This window comes from Mastigoproctus giganteus, chromosome 6, assembly GCF_048544385.1.
Source record: "Mastigoproctus giganteus isolate SK-2022 chromosome 6, ASM4854438v1, whole genome shotgun sequence".
NCBI lineage: Eukaryota > Metazoa > Arthropoda > Arachnida > Uropygi > Thelyphonidae > Mastigoproctus > Mastigoproctus giganteus.
In genome coordinates this window covers 112,452,890-112,472,469 of record NC_143580.1, presented here as the reverse complement: position 1 = coordinate 112,472,469, position 19,580 = coordinate 112,452,890, and the positions used below count along the sequence as shown (strand labels likewise).

At 39.6% G+C, this 19,580-nt stretch overlaps 1 protein-coding gene across 2 annotated transcripts in view; it reads left to right on the top strand.

The window, feature by feature from the left end:
• Positions 1-19,580, top strand: part of Wdr92 (dynein axonemal assembly factor 10) — a 160,239-nt gene that overhangs the window by 40,512 nt on the left and 100,147 nt on the right. For both annotated transcript variants that reach the window (XM_090375264.1, XM_090375263.1), the window contains exon 3: positions 18,969-19,099. In XM_090375264.1, coding sequence (XP_090231390.1) covers positions 18,969-19,099 — 131 coding nt within the window. The remainder of the gene's footprint in view (positions 1-18,968; positions 19,100-19,580) is intronic.

Sequence of the window (19,580 nt, the reverse complement as noted above, 5' to 3'; positions counted from 1 at the left end):
AGACGTCTATCCTACTTCTGTCTTTCCTCAATTTGAATTTATGCCCTCTCAGGTGATTTTTCTGAGCTAGAGGAAGAATCCCATCAGCATTGAGCATGCTTAAACCATTCAAGGCTTTATACACCTCTATCAGATCACCTCGCTGGTGCCTAGTCTCCAGACACTGTAATTTGCAAAACTTAAGCCTTTCTTCGTAAGAGCACCCCTTTGTTCCATTCACTAATCTTGTTGCCCTTTTCTGTACTCGTTCCAGCAGCTCTACATCCTTCTTGAAATGAGGCCTCCAGACCTGTATACAGTACTCTAGGTGTGGCCTGACCATTGCCTTATACAATGGAATAATCACCTCGTTATCCCTGCTGGAAAAATTCCTGTATATCATTGACAATACTCCATGAGCTACTCTTGCAGCCCGTCTGCACTGCTCAGAGAACTTCATATCTGCCTGCACAATCACCCCCAAGTCCCTTTCATTCTCCACCACTGTCAGTGCAGCACCACAGAGTTGATACGTTGCTCTGGGGTTGCTGTTTCCCATGTGTAGCACTTTACATTTGTCAATGTTAAACTTCATTTGCCACCTCTCAGCCCATCTGCTCAACCTTTCCAGATCCTGTTGCAGCAGCATAGTGTCAGTAGTGTTCTTGACAACCCTGCCAACCTTTGTATCATCTGCAAACTTGGACATTAAGCTTGATATACCATCATCAATATCATTTATAAATACAGAAAACAATAATGGACCCAACACTGAGCCCTGAGGGACTCCACTAATAACATTAGTCCACGATGAGCAGTGTCCATTGATTACCACTCTCTGTCTTCTCCCCCTCAACCACCCCTTTATCCATAGCAGCAATTTGCCTCCAATGTCACACTGCTCCAATTTGTGTAGCAGTCTTCCATGTGCAACAGTATCAAAAGCCTTTCTGAGATCCAAGTATATAATATCAAAGTTATTCCCTGCATCCAGTTCTTTTGTGACTGCATCATAGTGTCCAATCAAGTTGGTCAGGCAAGACTTCCCCTTAACAAAACCATGCTGTGTCTGAGCTATAACTGAAGTCTTGTCTAAATGATCCTGCAGTGCTTCTTTAACCAGTGCCTCCATTAATTTTCCTGGAACAGAAGTTAAGCTCACAGGTCTATAATTACTTGTGTCAGCCTTTGATCCTCCTTTGTGAATTGTGGTCACATTTGCACATTTCCAGTCTATGGGTACCTCCCCTGAGTCCAAGGAAGCTCTCATACTTATGGCTAAGGGTTTGCTTACTTCCTTTGCTGCCTCCTTTAATATAACTGGATAGATCCCATCCACCCCCAGGTGCCTTTCTTGTGTTTATCTTCAACAGTTTCTCCTCAACTTTACTCCCAGTTATTTCAAGATTCTGTAGCTGACTGCTAGAGTTGAATACACCTCTGGCATTCCCCTTGCTGAATAACTCCTCATGTGTGAATGTCGATGCAAAATATTCATTTAGTTTGTTAGCTAACTGAGCAGGATCATCAACAGTTGACCCATCAATATCAAGTGGACCAATCTGATTCATCCCCTTCCTTCTAGAGTTTACATAAGTAAAGAACGCTTTGCTGTTTTTCTTTGCATCCCTTGCCAAGGATTTCTCGTAATCTGCCTTCGCCTGCCTAACCTCCTTTGTAACTTGGTTGCATATCAACTTGTATCTATCATAGGCTTCTGTGTCATGTGTTAATTTGTAAGTATCCCATGCATTTTTCTTCTCTGCCATATGCCTCATTAGTTCATCTGACATCCATTTTGGCCTAAACCTTGAACAATATTTCTTAGTCGGTATGTAAAGCCTAGTAGCTTCGAAGATAAGTTCTTTGAATGCTTCCCATTTTGAGTTTGCTGTTGGTAACATCATCAGTTGGTCCCACTGTATAGAATTTAAATACTGTCTCAGTCCATCATAGTCGCCTTTACGGAAGCAATAACCCTTCCCTTTACCCCTAATGATAGTTACCTCTTTCAGTAACTCCCACTTCAGCACACTGTGATCACTGCCACCTAGTGGTTCATTTATCTGCAGATTCTTAATGCATGAAGAATCACTGCTGATAATCAAATCAAGAGTATTACTCCCTCTAGTTGCCTCCCGAACATGCTGATGTAGAAAACAATCATCCAATAAATCCACAAAAGCCCTGCTAGTGTGTGAGTAACCAGCCCCCAAATTCCAGTCAATATCTGGGAAATTAAAATCTCCCATTATAAGACTCTCTGATTTACTGGCCCACTCTATTTCCCTGTACAGTTCCTTATTATACTCATCAGAGTCATTAGGCCTATAGCACACTCCTTCTCTCAATTTTGATCTCCCAATGCTTATGTCACACCAAACTGACTCAACACTGCACTGTCCAGCGATGTCGACTGGCTTCACTTCCTTAGTTTTTATGTGTTTCTTAACTAATAGCATAACCCCTCCCCCCTTCCTATCCTGTCTATCCTTTCTGTAGACGTTGTACTCCCCAAATTGCAGTTCTGCATCCCTTATATCTGTGTGACACCACGTCTCTGATATCCCAACAATATCTGCCTTTGATGTTTTGAGCAATACCTCAAATTCATCAAATTTATTTACTAAACTCCTAGCATTGGTGTACACGCAAGTATACCTGCACCTGTTTCTATTCTTAGCTACCTTAACACAACCCATGTGTTTATTTGTACCGCAATGACTCCCAGCAGTCTCTGAAATATCCTGAATCTTGTTTTTCAGGCTTCTGCTCATTCCAATAGAAGCAGTGCAAGAATCTCTTTCACCTCTGCCAGTGGCTACTGTTAATCTATTCGTCTTTGTATCCCCCCAAACTAGCAGTTTTCCGACCCACCTAACACTGCCTCGATAGCATCAGCAAATATTCTTGCACCCTTTCTATTTAAGTGTATCCCATCCCTGTAGAAGCAATCTCTCCTGTTAACAAGCACAGTCCAGGCTGAAAAAAATTCTACCCTTGAGCCTTGCACAATCTTTCCAGGGCCGAATTGATCGACAAGGCTCTCATCATATACTCCCTCCTATCGTGTCTGGGCAGAATTGCAGACACTTTCAAATTCAACCCTAATTCTCGGCTTTTGTTCAACAGTGACCTGTACTTGTTAAGTAATTCTGCCGGTCTCCTACTCTTAATATTATTAGTGCCAAAAAGAGGTGTATAAAGATAGAGGTGTATAAAGCCTTGAATGGTTTGAGCATGCTCAGTGCCGATGGGATTCTTCCTCTAGCTCAGAATAATCACCTGAGAAAGGCATAAATTCAAATTGAGGAAAGACAGATGTAGGATAGACGTGCGGAAATTTGCCTTTAGCCAGAGGGTGGTTGGTTGGTGGAACAGACTTCCATCCCTTGTAGTGGAGGTTGATAGCCTAAATAAGTTTAAGGCTCAGCTGGACAGGTATTTTGAACGAACAGAGGGGTGAAGTGGAAGTGGGTTTTTTTTTTTTTTGGCTGATGCTGCATAAGCTTGCTTTCTTGCATCAAATGCCTCTACTAATGCTAATGCTAATTTAAAAGGGAATGAAGTCACTTTATTTTTTCGATGAACAAAGTCTTTTGAGAGAGAAGTGCATAAGAAATAATTTGGAAATAGTGGAGCCTATGTGCTTATCACTTCAGTAATCCACACAGAAATTTGGGCACTTATGAACAGTGATGAGGATGGTAGGATTTTTTTTTTGGCCCTTCATACACATTGGTAAAATGATATTAAGAGTAGGAGATGTGAGGATTTACTTAGCAAGTACAGGCATATTAAGAAAAAGTTGCAAGTTAGAATTAAAACTTGAAAGTCTGCGATTCTGCAGCATGATAGGAGGAAGTACATGATGAGTCTTGTCAATCAATTCACCCCCTGGAGAGACTGTGCCAGGCTCATGGGGTAAATTTTTTCTCCAGCATTGTCTTTGCTTGTTAAAAGGGAGGCTGTTTTTACAGGGATGGGGGATATACTTGAATAGAAGGGGTGCAAAATTATTTGGAGGCTATTCAGGCAGTGTTTGGTGTATCAGAAACTGTTAGCTTGAGGATACACGGATAAATATAATAGTTTAACAGCAGCTCAGGCAGAGGTGTAAGTGATTCTTGCACTACTTCCATTGGAGCATGCAGCCTGAATATTAAGGCTTGCTCGGAATCTTCATGGAACAAAAAAAAATACATGAGTTGTGTTAGGTTACTAAGAGTAAATACAGTTGCATACACACTAATGCTAGGAGAATATTAAATCAAATTAAATTCAAAGTGCTGATTAAGCCATAAACTATAGAGACGTATCACTCAGACAATATTTGAATAGGAATACAATGTGTACACAAAAGGAACAGAGAGGATGATGTGGGGGGTGGGAGTTGTGCTCTTAGTTAAGAAGAACATAAGACGTGGGTGGTCAGTTTTGTGTGTCATAAGCAATTTTTGGATAACAAATGTGAGAGTAGGAATATGTTATAGGCCTTATGACTGATACGAGTATAGCAAACAACTATAAAAACTAATTGAGTGCACCAGTAAATCAGATTATCATATAATGGGGGATTTCTAACTCTTCAGATACTGGAACTTATGGGTTGGTCACTAACACAACAGCAAAATTTTTTGTGGATTTATTAGCTAACTGTTTTCTACACCAACATTTGGAGGGTGCAATGAAAGAATGCAGTACTCTTGCTCCTCTTATCAGCAGCAACTCTTCATGCATAAAGAATCTTCAGATACCTACTAGGTGGCAGTGATCACAGTATATTGATGTGGAATTTACTTAAAGATGTAACTGCTGTCAAGGCCACAGGGAGAGGCTTTTGCTTTCTTAAAGGTGACCGCATTGGTCTAATGATGATGTTACCAACTGCATTATGAATGGAAAACATCCAGGGAAGTAACCTAGACTTTTTACTAACTAAGAAATACTGTTCAAGTCTTAGACCTAAATGCTTATCAGATCAGTTGATGAAACTAAGTGGCAGAAAAAAAAAATGTACGGGATGCATATAAATTATCATTCGATACAGAAGCCTACAGTAGATATAAACTAGTTTGCAATCAAGTCACAAAGGATACAGGCAAGCAGCTGATTATGAGAAGTCCGATAGTGAATGCAAAGAAAAGCAGCAAAGACTTCTTAAACACTACAAGAAGGGAATGAATTCCATTGGTCTGTTAGATATGGGTGGTTTAGTTGCTGATGATCCTTTATCATTATCAGCCATATGGTGCAAGGAAGCCTGAGGCTTTTGCTGCACCAGACAAAAAAATTTTCTGAGTTACCCTGAGAGAGAGAGAGAGAGAGAGAGAGAGAGAGAGAGAGAGAGAGAGAGAGAGAGAGAGAGAGAGAGAGAGAGAGAGAGAGAGAGAGAGAGAAATCACCAAGAAAAAGAAGAATGATGATGATATCCAGCTCAGGACCCTGGGTGTGCCAAGCCCATACTCACCAGATGTGAACCCCTGGGGTTAGCCTGCTCGGGTTTCTGACAAACTTAATGGATATTGTGCTTCTACATTAACACGAGGAAATTTTTAGGGATGGGGATGCCAAAAGTGTATCAAAGTTTCACAGGAGCTAAATGGTTTTGTGATAACTGAGAGGAAAGTGAAGAGAAATTGTTGAAACTAAAGATAAAAAAAAAAATCACCTGTGGTTGATGGACTCTATTCCATTATATTAAGTGTAGTTGCAAAGAGGTAAGCAACCTTTTAGTCATAATTATGAGAGCATTCCTAGACTCTAGACTCAGGGGAGTTCTCTGTTGACTGAACATGTGTACATGTATCCACAATTCAGGGAAGGGTGGTCAAAGGGTGATATGAATAATTACAGACATGCTTGTCTTCCCTTCCAAAGAAAGTAATGCAGGACCATACAGATAATTATGCAAAATTTCCGAATTTAAGAGTCTAAAATTAAAGAATTGGAGTATAACTTATTGGCAGTTGTAAAGGCTTTTATGAATGCTTTGGACTCCTTTAGTTTGTAGATTTTCGTAATCTAAGAGGAATTTATTAGTATTTATAGCTTGGGACAGCAATTTTTTGTGACAGATATAAAGAATAATTTGAAATCATAGCTTGGGACTCAAGAAATAATTTTAGCAAATATAATTGTTACACAATTTCAATATGTATGGGATACATATAAATTAACAGTTGACACAGAAGCCTATGATAGATATAAACTGGTCTGTAATCAAGTCACAAAGGAGGTTAGGCAGGCAAAGGGAGATTACGAGAAATCTTTGGTAAAGGATGCAAAGAAAAACAGCAAAGAGTTCTTTACTTATGTAAACTAGAAGGAAGGGGATGAATCAGATTGGTCCACTTGATATCGATGGTTCAACTGTTGATGATCCTGCTCAGGTAGCTAACAAACTAAGTGAATATTTTGCATCAACATTCACACATGAGGAGTTATTCAGGGAGGGGAATGCCAGAGGTGTATTCAACTCCGGCAGTAAGCTAGATAATTTTGTAATAACTGGGAGGAAAGTGGAGGCGAAATTGTTGAAGATAAACACAAGAAAGGCACCTGGGGTGGATGGAATCTATCCAGTTATATTAAACAGCAAAGGAAGTAAGCAAACCCTCAGCCATAATTATGAGAGCTTCCTTGGACTCAGGGGAGGTACTCATGGACTGGAGATGTGCAAATGTGACCCCAATCCACAAAGGAGGATCAGGGGGAGACACAGGTAATTACAGACCTGTTAGTTTAACTTCTGTTCCAGGGAAATTAATGGAGGCACTGGTTAAAGAAGCATTGCAGGATCATCTAGACAAGACTTCAGTTATAGCTCGGACACAGCATGGGTTTGTTAAGGAGAAGTCTTGTCTGACCAATTTGATTGGATACTATGATGTAGTCACAAAGGAACTGGATGCAAAGAATAATTTTGATATCATATATTTGGATCTTAGAAAGGCTTTTGATAGTGTTGCACATAGAAGACTGCTGCACAAATTGGAGCATTGTGGCACTGGAGACAAATTGCTGCTATGGATAAAGGGATGGTTTAGTGGGAGAAGACAGAGTGGTAATCAATGGACACTGCTCTTCGTGGACTAACGTTATTAGTGGAACCCCCAGGGTTCAGTGTTGTGTTGTTTTCTGTATTCATCAATGATATTGATGATGGTATATCAGGCTTAATGTCCAAGTTTGCAGATGATACAAAGGTCGGCAGGGTTGTTAATGACAGTATGCTGCTGCAACAGGATCTAGAAAAGTTGAGCAGATGGGCTGAGAGGTGTAAACTGAAGTTTAACATTGACAAATGTAAAGTACTGCATTTGGGAAGCAGTAACCTCAGAGTTAAGTATCAACTGTGTGATACTACTCTGACATTGGTAGAGAGTGAAAAGGACCTGGGGGTCCTTTTCACTCTCTACCAATGGTCTGCAAGAGTAGCTCATGGTGTCTTGTCAATGATATACAGGAATTTTTCTAGCAGGGATAAGGAGGTGATTGTCCCTTTGTATAAGGCAATAGTCAGGCCACACCTTGAGTACTGTATATAGGTCTGGAGGCCTCATTTTAAGAAGGATGTAGAGCTGTTGGAACGAGTACAGAGAAGGACAATGAGATTAGTGAATGGAACAAAGGGTTGCTCTTACGAAGAATGGATTAAGTTTTGCAAATTGCAGTGTCTGGAGACTAGGCACCTGCAAGGTGATCTGATTGAGGTGTATAAAGCCTTGAATGGTTTGAGCATGCTCATTGCTGATGGGATTCTTTCTCTAGCTCAGAATAATCACCTGAGAGGGCATAAATTCAAATTGAGGAATTGTAGGATAGATGTACAGAAGTTTGCCTTTAGCCAGCGGGTGGGTGATTGCTTCAACAAACTTCCATCTGTCATTGTGGAAGTTGATAGCTTAAACAGATTGAAGACAGAATTAGACAAACATTTGGAGCGAGTGGATGGGTGAAATGAGAAGGGTGTGTGTGTGTGTGTGTGTGTGTGTGTGTGTGTGTGTGTGTGTGTGTGTGTGTGTGTGTGTGTGTGTGTTTTGGCTGATGATATATAAGCTTGCTTTCTTGTATCATGTACCCTTGCTAATGCTGAATGTAGGTCAGATTGCTGAAAGAGATAATTTATATGTTTAAATAATAATCTTTGGATTGTGATATTTGAATTGTTTGAATTGAAATCGATCTGAATCTCAAACCTATTACAAAGATTATTGAACTGGGATATTGACTGTTAAGCTCAGAGTGGATCTGATTTTGTGGTTGCAGTCTTAGATAATTCTCATTTTGTTTTGTTTTTTTAAATGCCATGTTCTTATGCAGTTACTGTCTAATCTGTCTGTTTTTGCTATGTTTCTGTTTTATTTTCTATTGCCGACCTTTTTATTGGGCAAGAACAAGGTCAGATTAATGGGGAAGAGAATCAATATGATCATAGCAGTTGGCTTGCTTCTGTGTGGTAGGGATGGAAACAGGTGATTGAAGTTTCTGTGACCTGGGCTAAGTGGCCAATCATAACATAAGCAATGTTACATGCCATTACACTATGACATGTAATGTTACTACATTGATTGACCTCTACCAAGATCATCTCTCCACAATAACATGGCAGGTTTGTCTTTTGGACTTGAACCACCAACATAATAGAAATAAAAAAAATAATAAATTTAAAAAAAAAGTCTTTTCTGTACACGTATTCTCTGTATTCAAATCTGGCACTCTTATGTCATAGTGGTTACTGACATACTGGTGTAATAATTCCTGCAATTTCCAAATTTGATAACTTAATTAATACTTCGAATTCATCTTAGCATTGATGTGTAAGCAAATGCAGACAGGCTGTTAGGTGATTCTGGCAATGATATACAGGAATTTTGCCAGCAGGGACAAAGAGGAGAGATATAGATCAGTTAGAATGGGTGCAGTGAAAGCAGCAGTATTAGCAGGGCACAAAAGTGTATTCTTACCAAGAAAGAAAGATGTTCTATAAATTGCAGCTAGAAAACTAGACATTTGCAAAGACTGTTTAAGGCTTTAAATGAGTTAAACTAAATGCTGATGCATCCTTACTCTCTTAGCTGATATAAACAAAGGAATATTCTCTCAAATGTTCCTTTGTGTACGTCATCTGAGAGAGAGTATGTTGTAAATACACAGATGGTAGGAGGGTAGGGGTGCAAAAATTCTGCCTGTGGTCAGAGAGTATTTGGTAATTAGAATAAATTTCCATGTTTTATAGAAGCAAGGTAAATGTAACACCTTCATGAGTGTGGTTTCTGAATGTGTTTCAGGTTCCCACAATACAAGGTTGGTCTCTGTGGATGAGTTTCTTTATAAATTTTGTAAAAATGAAACATCTTATATCATAAGTGATATAAGATGATGTTCACAATAAGTCCTTTGAAATATTAATTTCTTCTTATTTTGGCTTGATTTTTCTGATTTAGAGTAAAGTTATTTTACAAAAATGAACTAAAATTTTAAAACAAATCGAAAAGAAAAATTCGAAAAAAAAAATCCTTTTTTTAAGCAGCACTATCTTTTAAATTGATTTTTTTAGATCATAGATATAGCTTAGCTTAATTTTTCAGCACTCACCTCATAGTAATCCGCTTAGTTGGTTGAAAGTTTTACCACGTACCATGTACGTGGTAAAACTTTCATACATCACAGTACATAAGGACTCCTTAAAATATCATCATTGATTTTTTTATCATTTAATTTGATTTCATCAACTTCTGTTATGAATTCCAGAGAATTTCTTCAATATTAAAATGGCTGACAGGGCAGTCTCTTATTTTAATTTTTAGATGTATTTTCTGTCACGAAATTGTAAAGATGCACCTTAACATGTCACATGTTAGTGTGAGATGGGTACTGCGCAATCTTACCACAGAACAAAAAGAACATCACGTTGAACTTTGTTAAGCCAAAGTTTTTATTGCGTTGGATGAAGAGCCCAGCTTTTTGATTAAAATAATCACGTGTGACGAGTCCTGGATTAAACATTTTGATCCTGAGTCCAAACAGCAGTCAAGCATATGGAAATACCACGATTCACTGCTTCCAAAAAAATTTTGAATTTTTGGTTCATCAAAAAAATTGACATTGATTTTGTTTTTTTGATGCTCACGGAATAATAATGAATACAGTAAACCCCCGCTATTCGCGGTATCTGTATTCGCGATCGCCGATTTAATATAAAATGAAACCTAAAAAAAATGTGAATTTTAAAGCGCCGTGAATATTTTCCGCCATAAAAAAACATGGGCGTGGCTAAAATTATCTTTCCCAGTCAAAACAGCACTCAGTGGGTGGGGGGAGAGGGGTGAAAAAATCGCTAGCGTGGATGTTTCTCGCTAATCCTTGTTCACCACTGTGACCTTTACAACCACTGTCTCCACTCAGGCTGGTTCCCTACGGACTGGAAGGTGGCAAACATTAAATTGATCCTTAAAAACCCTTCAAAACCACAGCACAAGCCGGACTCCTGTCGGCCAATAGCACTCCTGACTGTGCTCAGCAAAGTGTTGGAGCAGCTGCTCAGACATAGGATTGAATCACACTACCTCACAGCTAGCTTAACAGCAAACAAACAGTTTGGCTTTAAACCTGGAAACTCAACCCTCGACACACTGGAATGTATCCTTAACATGGCGGAGAGCTGCCGACAAAAATACTTTCTCCTCATCTCTATAGACTTTGCAGGGCGTTCGACGCCCTCTGGTGGCCGAGCGTCCTCGCAAGACTCAGGGCAGCCCAACTGCCATCAAATCTATTCAGCTGCATAAGAAGCTACCTAACAAACAGATGGATCCTGGTACAGGCCCCTTACTGCAAGGTAGATCGACAGATACACCGAGGATGCCCCCAGGGCTCAGTATTAGGCCCCCTCCTGTGGAACTATGTACTGGACGAGTTCCTCTCCCTCGACTTAGGGGGTGTACAGGCATTGGCCTATGCAGACGACCTATCCCTAGCCCTTACTGCAGATTCAAGAGCCCAACTAGAAACTCTCGCGAATGCAGCAGTAACCACACTGCAAGAATGGACGGAAAGGCATCGGCTCACCATTTCGGCCACCAAGACTAAATCCATCTTACTTAAGGGCTACCTAACCCCAACTAGACCGCCGCAAATAAGAATCAACAATAGGACAATTAAGCTAGTCACAGAACTTAAGTACATGGGAGTTATCCTGGACCGTAATCGGTCTTTCACCCCACACCTAAAATATATACAGGCTAAGATGAAAAAATATGCTGGCATGCTTGCCAGAGTCACACGTTGCGAATGGGGCCTGAAAAGGCACACACTTACGATCCTTTATAAAGCAGCCATTATCCCGGCAATCGCATATGCCTCCAGTGTCTGATTCCACAAAGCCTCAACAGCGGTAAACCGCAGACTGGATATCATACATAGACCCATCCTATTGACCCTCACCCGAGCATGCAAGACAGTCTCTACTCATGCACTACAAGTGATCACGGGCGCTCTCCCTCTTGATCTTGAGGTGATTCGCAATGGCATGCTTCAGCAACTCAGACGTGGCAAAGTCACAACCTTCCAGGATCACACTACGGACCCGGCTAATAACTGTAAAGTTGAGAAATACAGGCTGCAAACGTACTTGACATCGATATGGCAACAACGCTGGACGATTTCTGACAAAGGAGACATCACGCGAAGGTTCTTTCCGAACTTGCAAAAGGTGTACCCAAAATATCCGACATGGCTCTGCCCTGGTCTCCACGTCACCTACCTTCTCACAGGACATGGAGCTATCCGCCACAAGCTAAACCTTTTTGGACTGACAGATAACCCAGCCTGCGCATGTGGTTCCCTCGAGACCTGGGACCACCTGCTACACGAGTGTGAACTGTACGAAGATCTGCGTGGACACCTCATCACACGAGTCCAGTTCAACCCCAAAAATCAGGAGCACTACCTATTGGAGGACGAGGGAACCTACAATGCCCTAACCAACTTTGCTCAGTGCCTCTTTGTAAGATGCCAGACTCTTCCTTTGCCGGAAAATCTAGGACAACTAGGATAAATACAACAACAATCACAACAAATGATGAACCAAGATAAAACTGGACTGTGCCTGAACTGCACTCTCCCAAATACTGACCGATGGAGGACACCGATTCCATTTGAGAACTGTTAACCAAACGCATTGACTACAATCGGACCTTCGGGAGTCCACCCTGACTGTGACTGAAGCCTATCCTACTGAATATCCACCAGTGGATGGACCTGGATCCCACGAGTAACTACTTAATAAAAGACCAAGCATGATCTGCACAAATGTCATACAGACCTGGACTGAAAACCTGGACAGAGATGTCTTCACTCCACTCCTGGGAATACCAAATGGGGCAGCCCTGACGCCTTGGCGCCCGACTGAAGCCACCCCACATGTATGCCCTGTTGGCGAATAGGCCAGCTCCTTGCCTGGCCTACTTTCTACCCTTCCCTGGCGAGGGATGAGGGGACAGCCCTGCTGTCACCTCCCCTTCTCGCCACCCCTTCTTTTCCTTCTGGTGGGGCATGGGCATGCCCCACTGTAAACTGGAGTTGTCTTCCCTATCAGCTCCATACTTCTATCTATCTCCCCCCCAGTCTTCAGTCTCCCTCCCCACTCTACCTGCACGCTAGTGAACGCCCCACACAATCTAAATTCCACAAGTGAAAATCAATTTCGCCCACCATTTCTTTTGACCTCCTAGCACTTCCTCCTCAACGTGATCACATTTTTATTTATTTATTTTTTATTTATTTTTATTTATTTTATTTTATTTTATTTATTTTTTTATTTTTTTAGGTCCTAGCCACTGAAATCTCAGGAAATTAGGTGGCAGGACCTGCCAGAGCGAACTATATTCAAGTGGATACCTGGTCTGCCTCCACGGGGCGAAAGTGGAGCAATGTCGGGCCTCAGTAGAGGTCTGGCGGCTAAATGACCAGATGAACAACGGTACAAGGCATCACACATATACAAAGTCCATACACTTTTAAATCTCTGGCTTTTCCAGTAAACTGGTTCACATACAATGTAACCTACGCGGAGATGGGGGAAACCCCTGGTGCCGCTTGACCCTAAACACACTTTACACTTTAAACTTAATCCTTGTTCAGTATGTGTTATGCACTTGTCATGGAAGTTTTCGTCGTTTGCTTTTAATTTACATGCTTATAAATTGAATAAATTTATCAATTTATAAATTGATATGCTTACAAAAATGATAAATCTACCATTTTGCAGTGTAAAACAGACTTTTTCGAGTGTGTTAACGGAAGAAAGTGACTTTATTGTGGACAAGTTCTTTCTAACCCCTACAAAAATATGGCTACGAATAACAAGAGAAATGTGAAAATATCAAAGAAGGTGATGACATTAGCGAATAAAATTGAGTTATTAGATAAAATTTCTAATGGTGAAAGTCTCTCCTAAGTGGCAAAACATTATAAAATCAATGAGTCAACAGTATGATCAATCAAAAAATCGGAAGAAAAAATCCGCCGTAGTGTCAGTGAAAATGCGCTAATTGCTTCAAAAATTTGTTCTGTAACTTGTGATGTTAAATTAGAAAAAATGGAAAAAGCTTTAAATCTGTGGATAGAAGACCGAACTCAAAATAAAATTCCGTTAAGTTCACTCATCATTCGTGAAAAGGCAAAACTCCTTTATCAACACTTTAGCGAAACTGTCGATAGCACTGGCTGGATAAGTTTTTTAGCTAGCAAAGGCACTAGTGTGAAAAATTTGTTTGAAATTTCTAATAAATATTACATTTAATATTAAATTGTTTCTTATTTTCATTTCAATGCCATATGCTTGCATTTCACTATGTACTGTCTATGTACATAGTCATATTATTAAGGTACATATAATACATAAATAGACAAAATTTTAGACTAGTTTTTCTTATATATTTCATACTTTGGAACGGAACCCCTTTATTACTATGGGAGCCATAACTCTGTATTTGCGTTTTCGGTATTCGCGACATTTCTCAGGAACGTAACCTCCGCGAATAGCGGGGGTTTACTGAACTGCAGCATTGGGTTCCTGAGAAACAAACTGTAAATGGAGAATATTCACTAACATGTTCCAAGTTCACCTCAAAGGAGCAGTTCGCAAAAAAAAGACCAGAACTGCTTAATCAAGAATGGTTTCTTCTTCAAGATAATGCTAGGCCACATGGCACACAACCAGTAATGCAAGCTTTAGCAAAAATTGGTGGTCAACCACTAGACCACCCTCCATACAGCCCAGCCCTCGCATCATGCGATTTCTGGGTTTTCCTGAACCTCAATATGAGGACTAACTACTCCTGGATTCTAGAAAGAAAAACACTGAAATTTGCTGCCTGAAGAAGTCAAAAAGTTTTTTGTTGGGCATCTCTGCTTGACAGGAGGATGTAGCTTTTGATATCAAAATAAGCTATAATTACCATCAGAAGTAAAGGGAAGGGTTTTTGCTTCCATAAAGGTGACTACAGTGGTCTCAGACAGTTTTTAAATTTTGTACAGTGGGACCAACTGATGACGTTACCAAAAGCAAATTCTATGTGGGAAGCATTCAAGGAATTAATCGCGGAAGCTACTAGGCTTTTCAAACCGATTAAGAAATATTGTTCAAGGTTTAGGCTTAAATGGAGCTCAGATAAACTAATGAGACTCGTGGCAGAGAAGAAAAATGCATGGGATGCATATAAATTATAAGGCAACACAGAAGCCTATGGCAGATATAAGCTAGTCTGTAATCAAGTCACAAAGGAGATTAGGCAAGCGAAGGCAGATTAGGAAAAATCTTTCGCGAAGGATGCAAAGAAAAACATCAAAGACTTCTTTACTTATATAAACTCTAAAAGGAAGGGGATGAATCAGATTGGTCCACTTGATATCGGTGGTTTGACTGTTGATGATACTGCTCATATAGCTGACAAACTGAATGAGTATTTTGCATCTACATTCACACATGAGGAGTTATTAAGGGAGGAAAATGCCAGACGTTTATCAAACTGTAACAGGGAGCTAAATGATTTTGCAATAACTGAGAGCAAAGTGGAGGAGAAATTGTTGAAGTTAAGCATAAGAAAGGCACCTGGAGTTGATGGGATCTATTCAGTTATATTAAAGGAGGCAGCAAAGGAACTATGCAAACCCTTAGCCATAATTATGAGAGCATCCTTGGACTCAAGGGAAGTATACCCACAGACTGGAGATGTGCAAATATATCCCCAATTCACAAAGGGGGGATCTAAGGGTGACACAAGTAATTACAGACCAGTTAGTTTAAGGCAGTAGGCGCCTCCGTAGCCGAGTGGGCAGGAGCGGGAGTGCAGTAGCACACGCTCTTTGAGTAGACCGGGGTTCAAGCCCCTGACTGCTGAATACGGTCGATCTGCCAACCCGCACTGGACCAGCGTGGCAGATTATGGTCCATTTCCTTCAGCATGAATTGTTGAGGAGGCTTCCATCCTGCAGTGGGTTGATAATGGCTGCACTTTACTTTTTTTTTTTTTAGTTTAAATTCTGTTCTGGGTAAAATAATGGAGTCACTAGTTAGAGATGCATTGCAGGGTCATCTAGACAAGACTGCAGCAATAATTCATCTAGCCAATATTGAAATGGCAGACAGGTGCAATCTCTTTCAATTTTTAGATGTATTCTCTGTCGTGAAATTGTAAAGAGCAATAATTCAGACACTGCATGGATTTGTTAAGGGAAAGTCGGGTGTGACAAATTTGATTGGATACTATGATGTGGTTATAAAGGAACTAGATGCAAAAAATAATTTTGATATATACTTGGATTTCAGGAAAGCTTTTGACATTGTTGTGCATGGAAGATTACTCTACAAATTGGAGCAGTATGGTTGCTCCAAAAAGTTGCTACAATGGATAAAAGAGTGGTTAAGTGGGAGAAGATAGAGAGGGGTAATCAACGGACACTGTTCTTTGTGGACTAATGTTATTAGTGGATTCCCCCAGGGTTCAGTGTTGGGTCCATTGTTGTTTTCTGTATTCATCAATGATATTGATGATGGTATATCAGGCTTAATGTCGAAGTTTGCAAATGATACAAAGGTTGGCAGGGTTGTTAATGACAGTAACGGCAGTGTGCTACTTCAACAGAATCTAGAAAATTTGGGTAGATGGACTGAGAAGTGGCAACTGAAGTTTAACATTGACAAATGTAAAGTACTACATATGGGAAGCAGTAACCCCAGAGTAACATATCAACTCTGTGGTACTACACTGACAGTGGTAGAGAATGAAAAGGACCTGGGGGTAATTGTGCAGTCAGATATGAAGTTTTCTGAGCAATGCAGACAGGCTGCCAGAGCAGATCATGGAATATTGTCAATGATGTACAGGAATTTTGCTAGCAGGGAAAAGGAGGTAATTATCCCTCTGTATAAGACAATGGTCAGGCCATGCCTTGAATACTGAATACAAGTCTATAGGCTTTAGTTTAGGAAGGATGTAGAGTTGATTGAGTGTGTTCCGAGAAGGGCAACAAGATTGGTTGAGGGGAACGAAGGGGTTCTCTTACCAAGAAAGGCTTAAGTTCTGCAAATTTCAACGGCTGGAGACTAGGCACCTGCGAGATGATCTAATTGAGGTGTATAAGGCCATGAATGGATTGAGCATGCTGAATTCTGATGGGATTCTTCTTCTTGCTCAGATTATGAAACTGGGGGGGGGGGAGGGGCATAAATTCAAATTGAGGAAAGACAGTTGTAGAATTGATGTGCTGAAATTTGCCTTTAGCTTGCGGGTGGTTAATTGCTGGAACAAACTTCTATCTGTCGTTGTGGAAGTTGATAGCTTAAATAAATTCAAGTAGTAAGTGGACAAATTTTTAGAGGGAATGGTTGTGTGAAATTGTTTTTTTTTTTTTTTTTTTTTGTCTGATGCTACATAAGCTCATACGCTTGCTTTCTTGCATCACATGCCTCCATTACTACTATATGCCTGTTTTTACAAATTTTTATTGGTATTTTTATATAAAAACAACCTATTTGTGAAATCTGTAAAAATACAAAATAAATCTGATGCACCTCCACAAGTATTTTTAAATTTTTTATTTGTAAAAAATTTATTTATAAAAAATTAAGACAATTCAGACAGGATGGAAGAAATTATTTGTAAATTTTGAAATTTACTTTAAAAGTTTAGTTCAAATTTCTTATTAGCAGTATCACCACTATATGTAGATTTATATATAATTCAAATATTAGAGAGCATTTTCTTAAAATGCACATCCAGTGTTATTAGAAGAAATAGACTGTGTGTGTGTGTGTGTGTGTGTGTGTGTGTGTGTGTGTGTGTGTGTGTGTGTGTGTGTGTGTGTGTGTGTGTGTGTGTGTGTGTGTGATTTTATTCCTTTTTTTTTTTTGTTATGGCTAATGCTATATAAGATTGCCATCTTGGCCATCTTGCATTATTTTGCTACTGCTAATATTACTAAAATGATAATATGCAGAATATTTTATTTCATTTTTAGTTTATTTTATTTTTATTTATTTTGATAGTATGCAACATAAGCTTAATTTCTTTGCATTATTCTGCCCTTTTAATATTCATACTAATCTTCTAACCTTCCTGGACATCTCCACTTATCTTTCTGATGCAGAACTGTTTATTGTTAGCTCACTGACAGGAAAAATTTTGGATTTCTGCCCAATGCATGTCATAAACACAAAATCAGGCATCCTCGGGGGAACCATAATATGAGGTGCTCAATAAGGTTAAAGCTCTGCTGGACCAGCCACTACCTTGAACTTTATGAATGAACAGAACCATTCATTGAACCTTTATGAATGCATCCTATATGGTAGCCTCTCCTTTCAGTAGCAGTGATCCTCCACAGCACATCTACTTAACTTCTGTTGCTCATCTGAGCAACAAAATAATACAGATTGTCAGTAACTTAGGCATATATTTCTTGAAGCAGAAAAACATTGAATCAATTTGAGACCCATACTCCCTGGACACACACAAGAAAGTGTAGTATATAAGCTGCTAATGTCGTATGAACAGAAATCTTATCATCTTACAGGTAGTTTCCTTAAATGTCTCGAGCACAAGCCATAAATGCTTGGGCTGTAGCATAACCTCTGAAATTGTAGAACTTGGTATGTGAGAGTCTAATATTTGACCTTTTTCAACATCTGGATCAGTGTTTCCCAACCGGTGTGCCTCGGCATATTGGCATGCCATGACCCTTTTCAAATATGCCTCGAGATTAGGAAAAATTCCATTGAGTTCAATGGCAATAGCTATTTCATGCTGTTAATATTTGTCTTTTAACTTAAAGTGTGACTTGAGTGACAAAAGATTGGGAAGCATTGATTTAGATCTTCAACACAGATGCATATGAGTATAGGAGGGAATATAAGTAAGTATACCTGATTCAGTATTTCTTTTTATTCTTTTTTCATTAGTTGCAACATAAAAAGATAAATAAGCTGGTTGATTGGCTTGTTTTTTCTAAGACAGGATTCTTAAGGCTTGTCATCTTTCATATTGAAATCACCTCTCACTTTTCCCAATTCTTATAGACCCCAGGAAGCTCAACCATCTGAGGGTTGAACAGATATTCCAACACCTGGACTAGGTGAGAGCAGGTGTTGCTCTAATACCATACCTTCCATCATCATGCACTCCTTCTTTGACCTAGGTCACCAATTCCCAGCAGTATCATTTTCATTAGGTATTTGTGAATGCCTGCTCACAATCCTCTTCAGCCTAGAATAGACCATTTTCCTTAACATATATGACAGTAAAGTAGCTTCCTCCAGTAGTAGATGCCAGCCAGCTTGTACTTCTATAGCTTGTACTCCTGAGTTCATAACCTTTTGTGATCCATGAAATTTTAATCCCTTATATTCATTTTTCATTTAAATAATTTCACAATATAAACAAGTTTGATATGTATGATAAATGATTCACTGGATTTATTTTTAGGAACCTTGAAAACACGGAGATTCCTGTTTATTCGGTAAAAGCTCATTCCCAAATAATTAATTCTATAGATGGAGTTGGGGGCTTGGGTATTGGATCTGGAGCGCCTGAACTGGTGACAGGAAGCAGAGATGGTAAAACTATTTGCATATTATAATGATTCAAATGATTTTAAGACAAAATCCTCGTATTCTGTGAATACTATAAAATGTTACTATACATAGCATTGAGCAAACTAAGTTTGTTACTGAGTGCATCAATCTCATATTGTGTCGGCATTCACCGTAAGTTGCTACAGAATTGCAATCTGCACTTTAACATATTCACTACCAGAATTCAGACTTTCATCAAAATGAACTGCAATTTTTGTGCCTTAATGCAAATATGTGTCCATTCAATTTTCAGTGAGTGAATGAGCACTGTAAAAAGAAAGTTACGTGAAGTGAACAATCAAGCAAAATTGGCACACTGATTGAACCATGGGCTATTCCATTATGGCTGGTATTTTTCTTAGTGCCAATGGCACTGTCTAGAGAGTGCTATAAGAAGATAAGTGGAAATAGATCATAATTTCAGGTCATCTGCATAAGAGACGAGAGGAAGGTTATGCTGTAA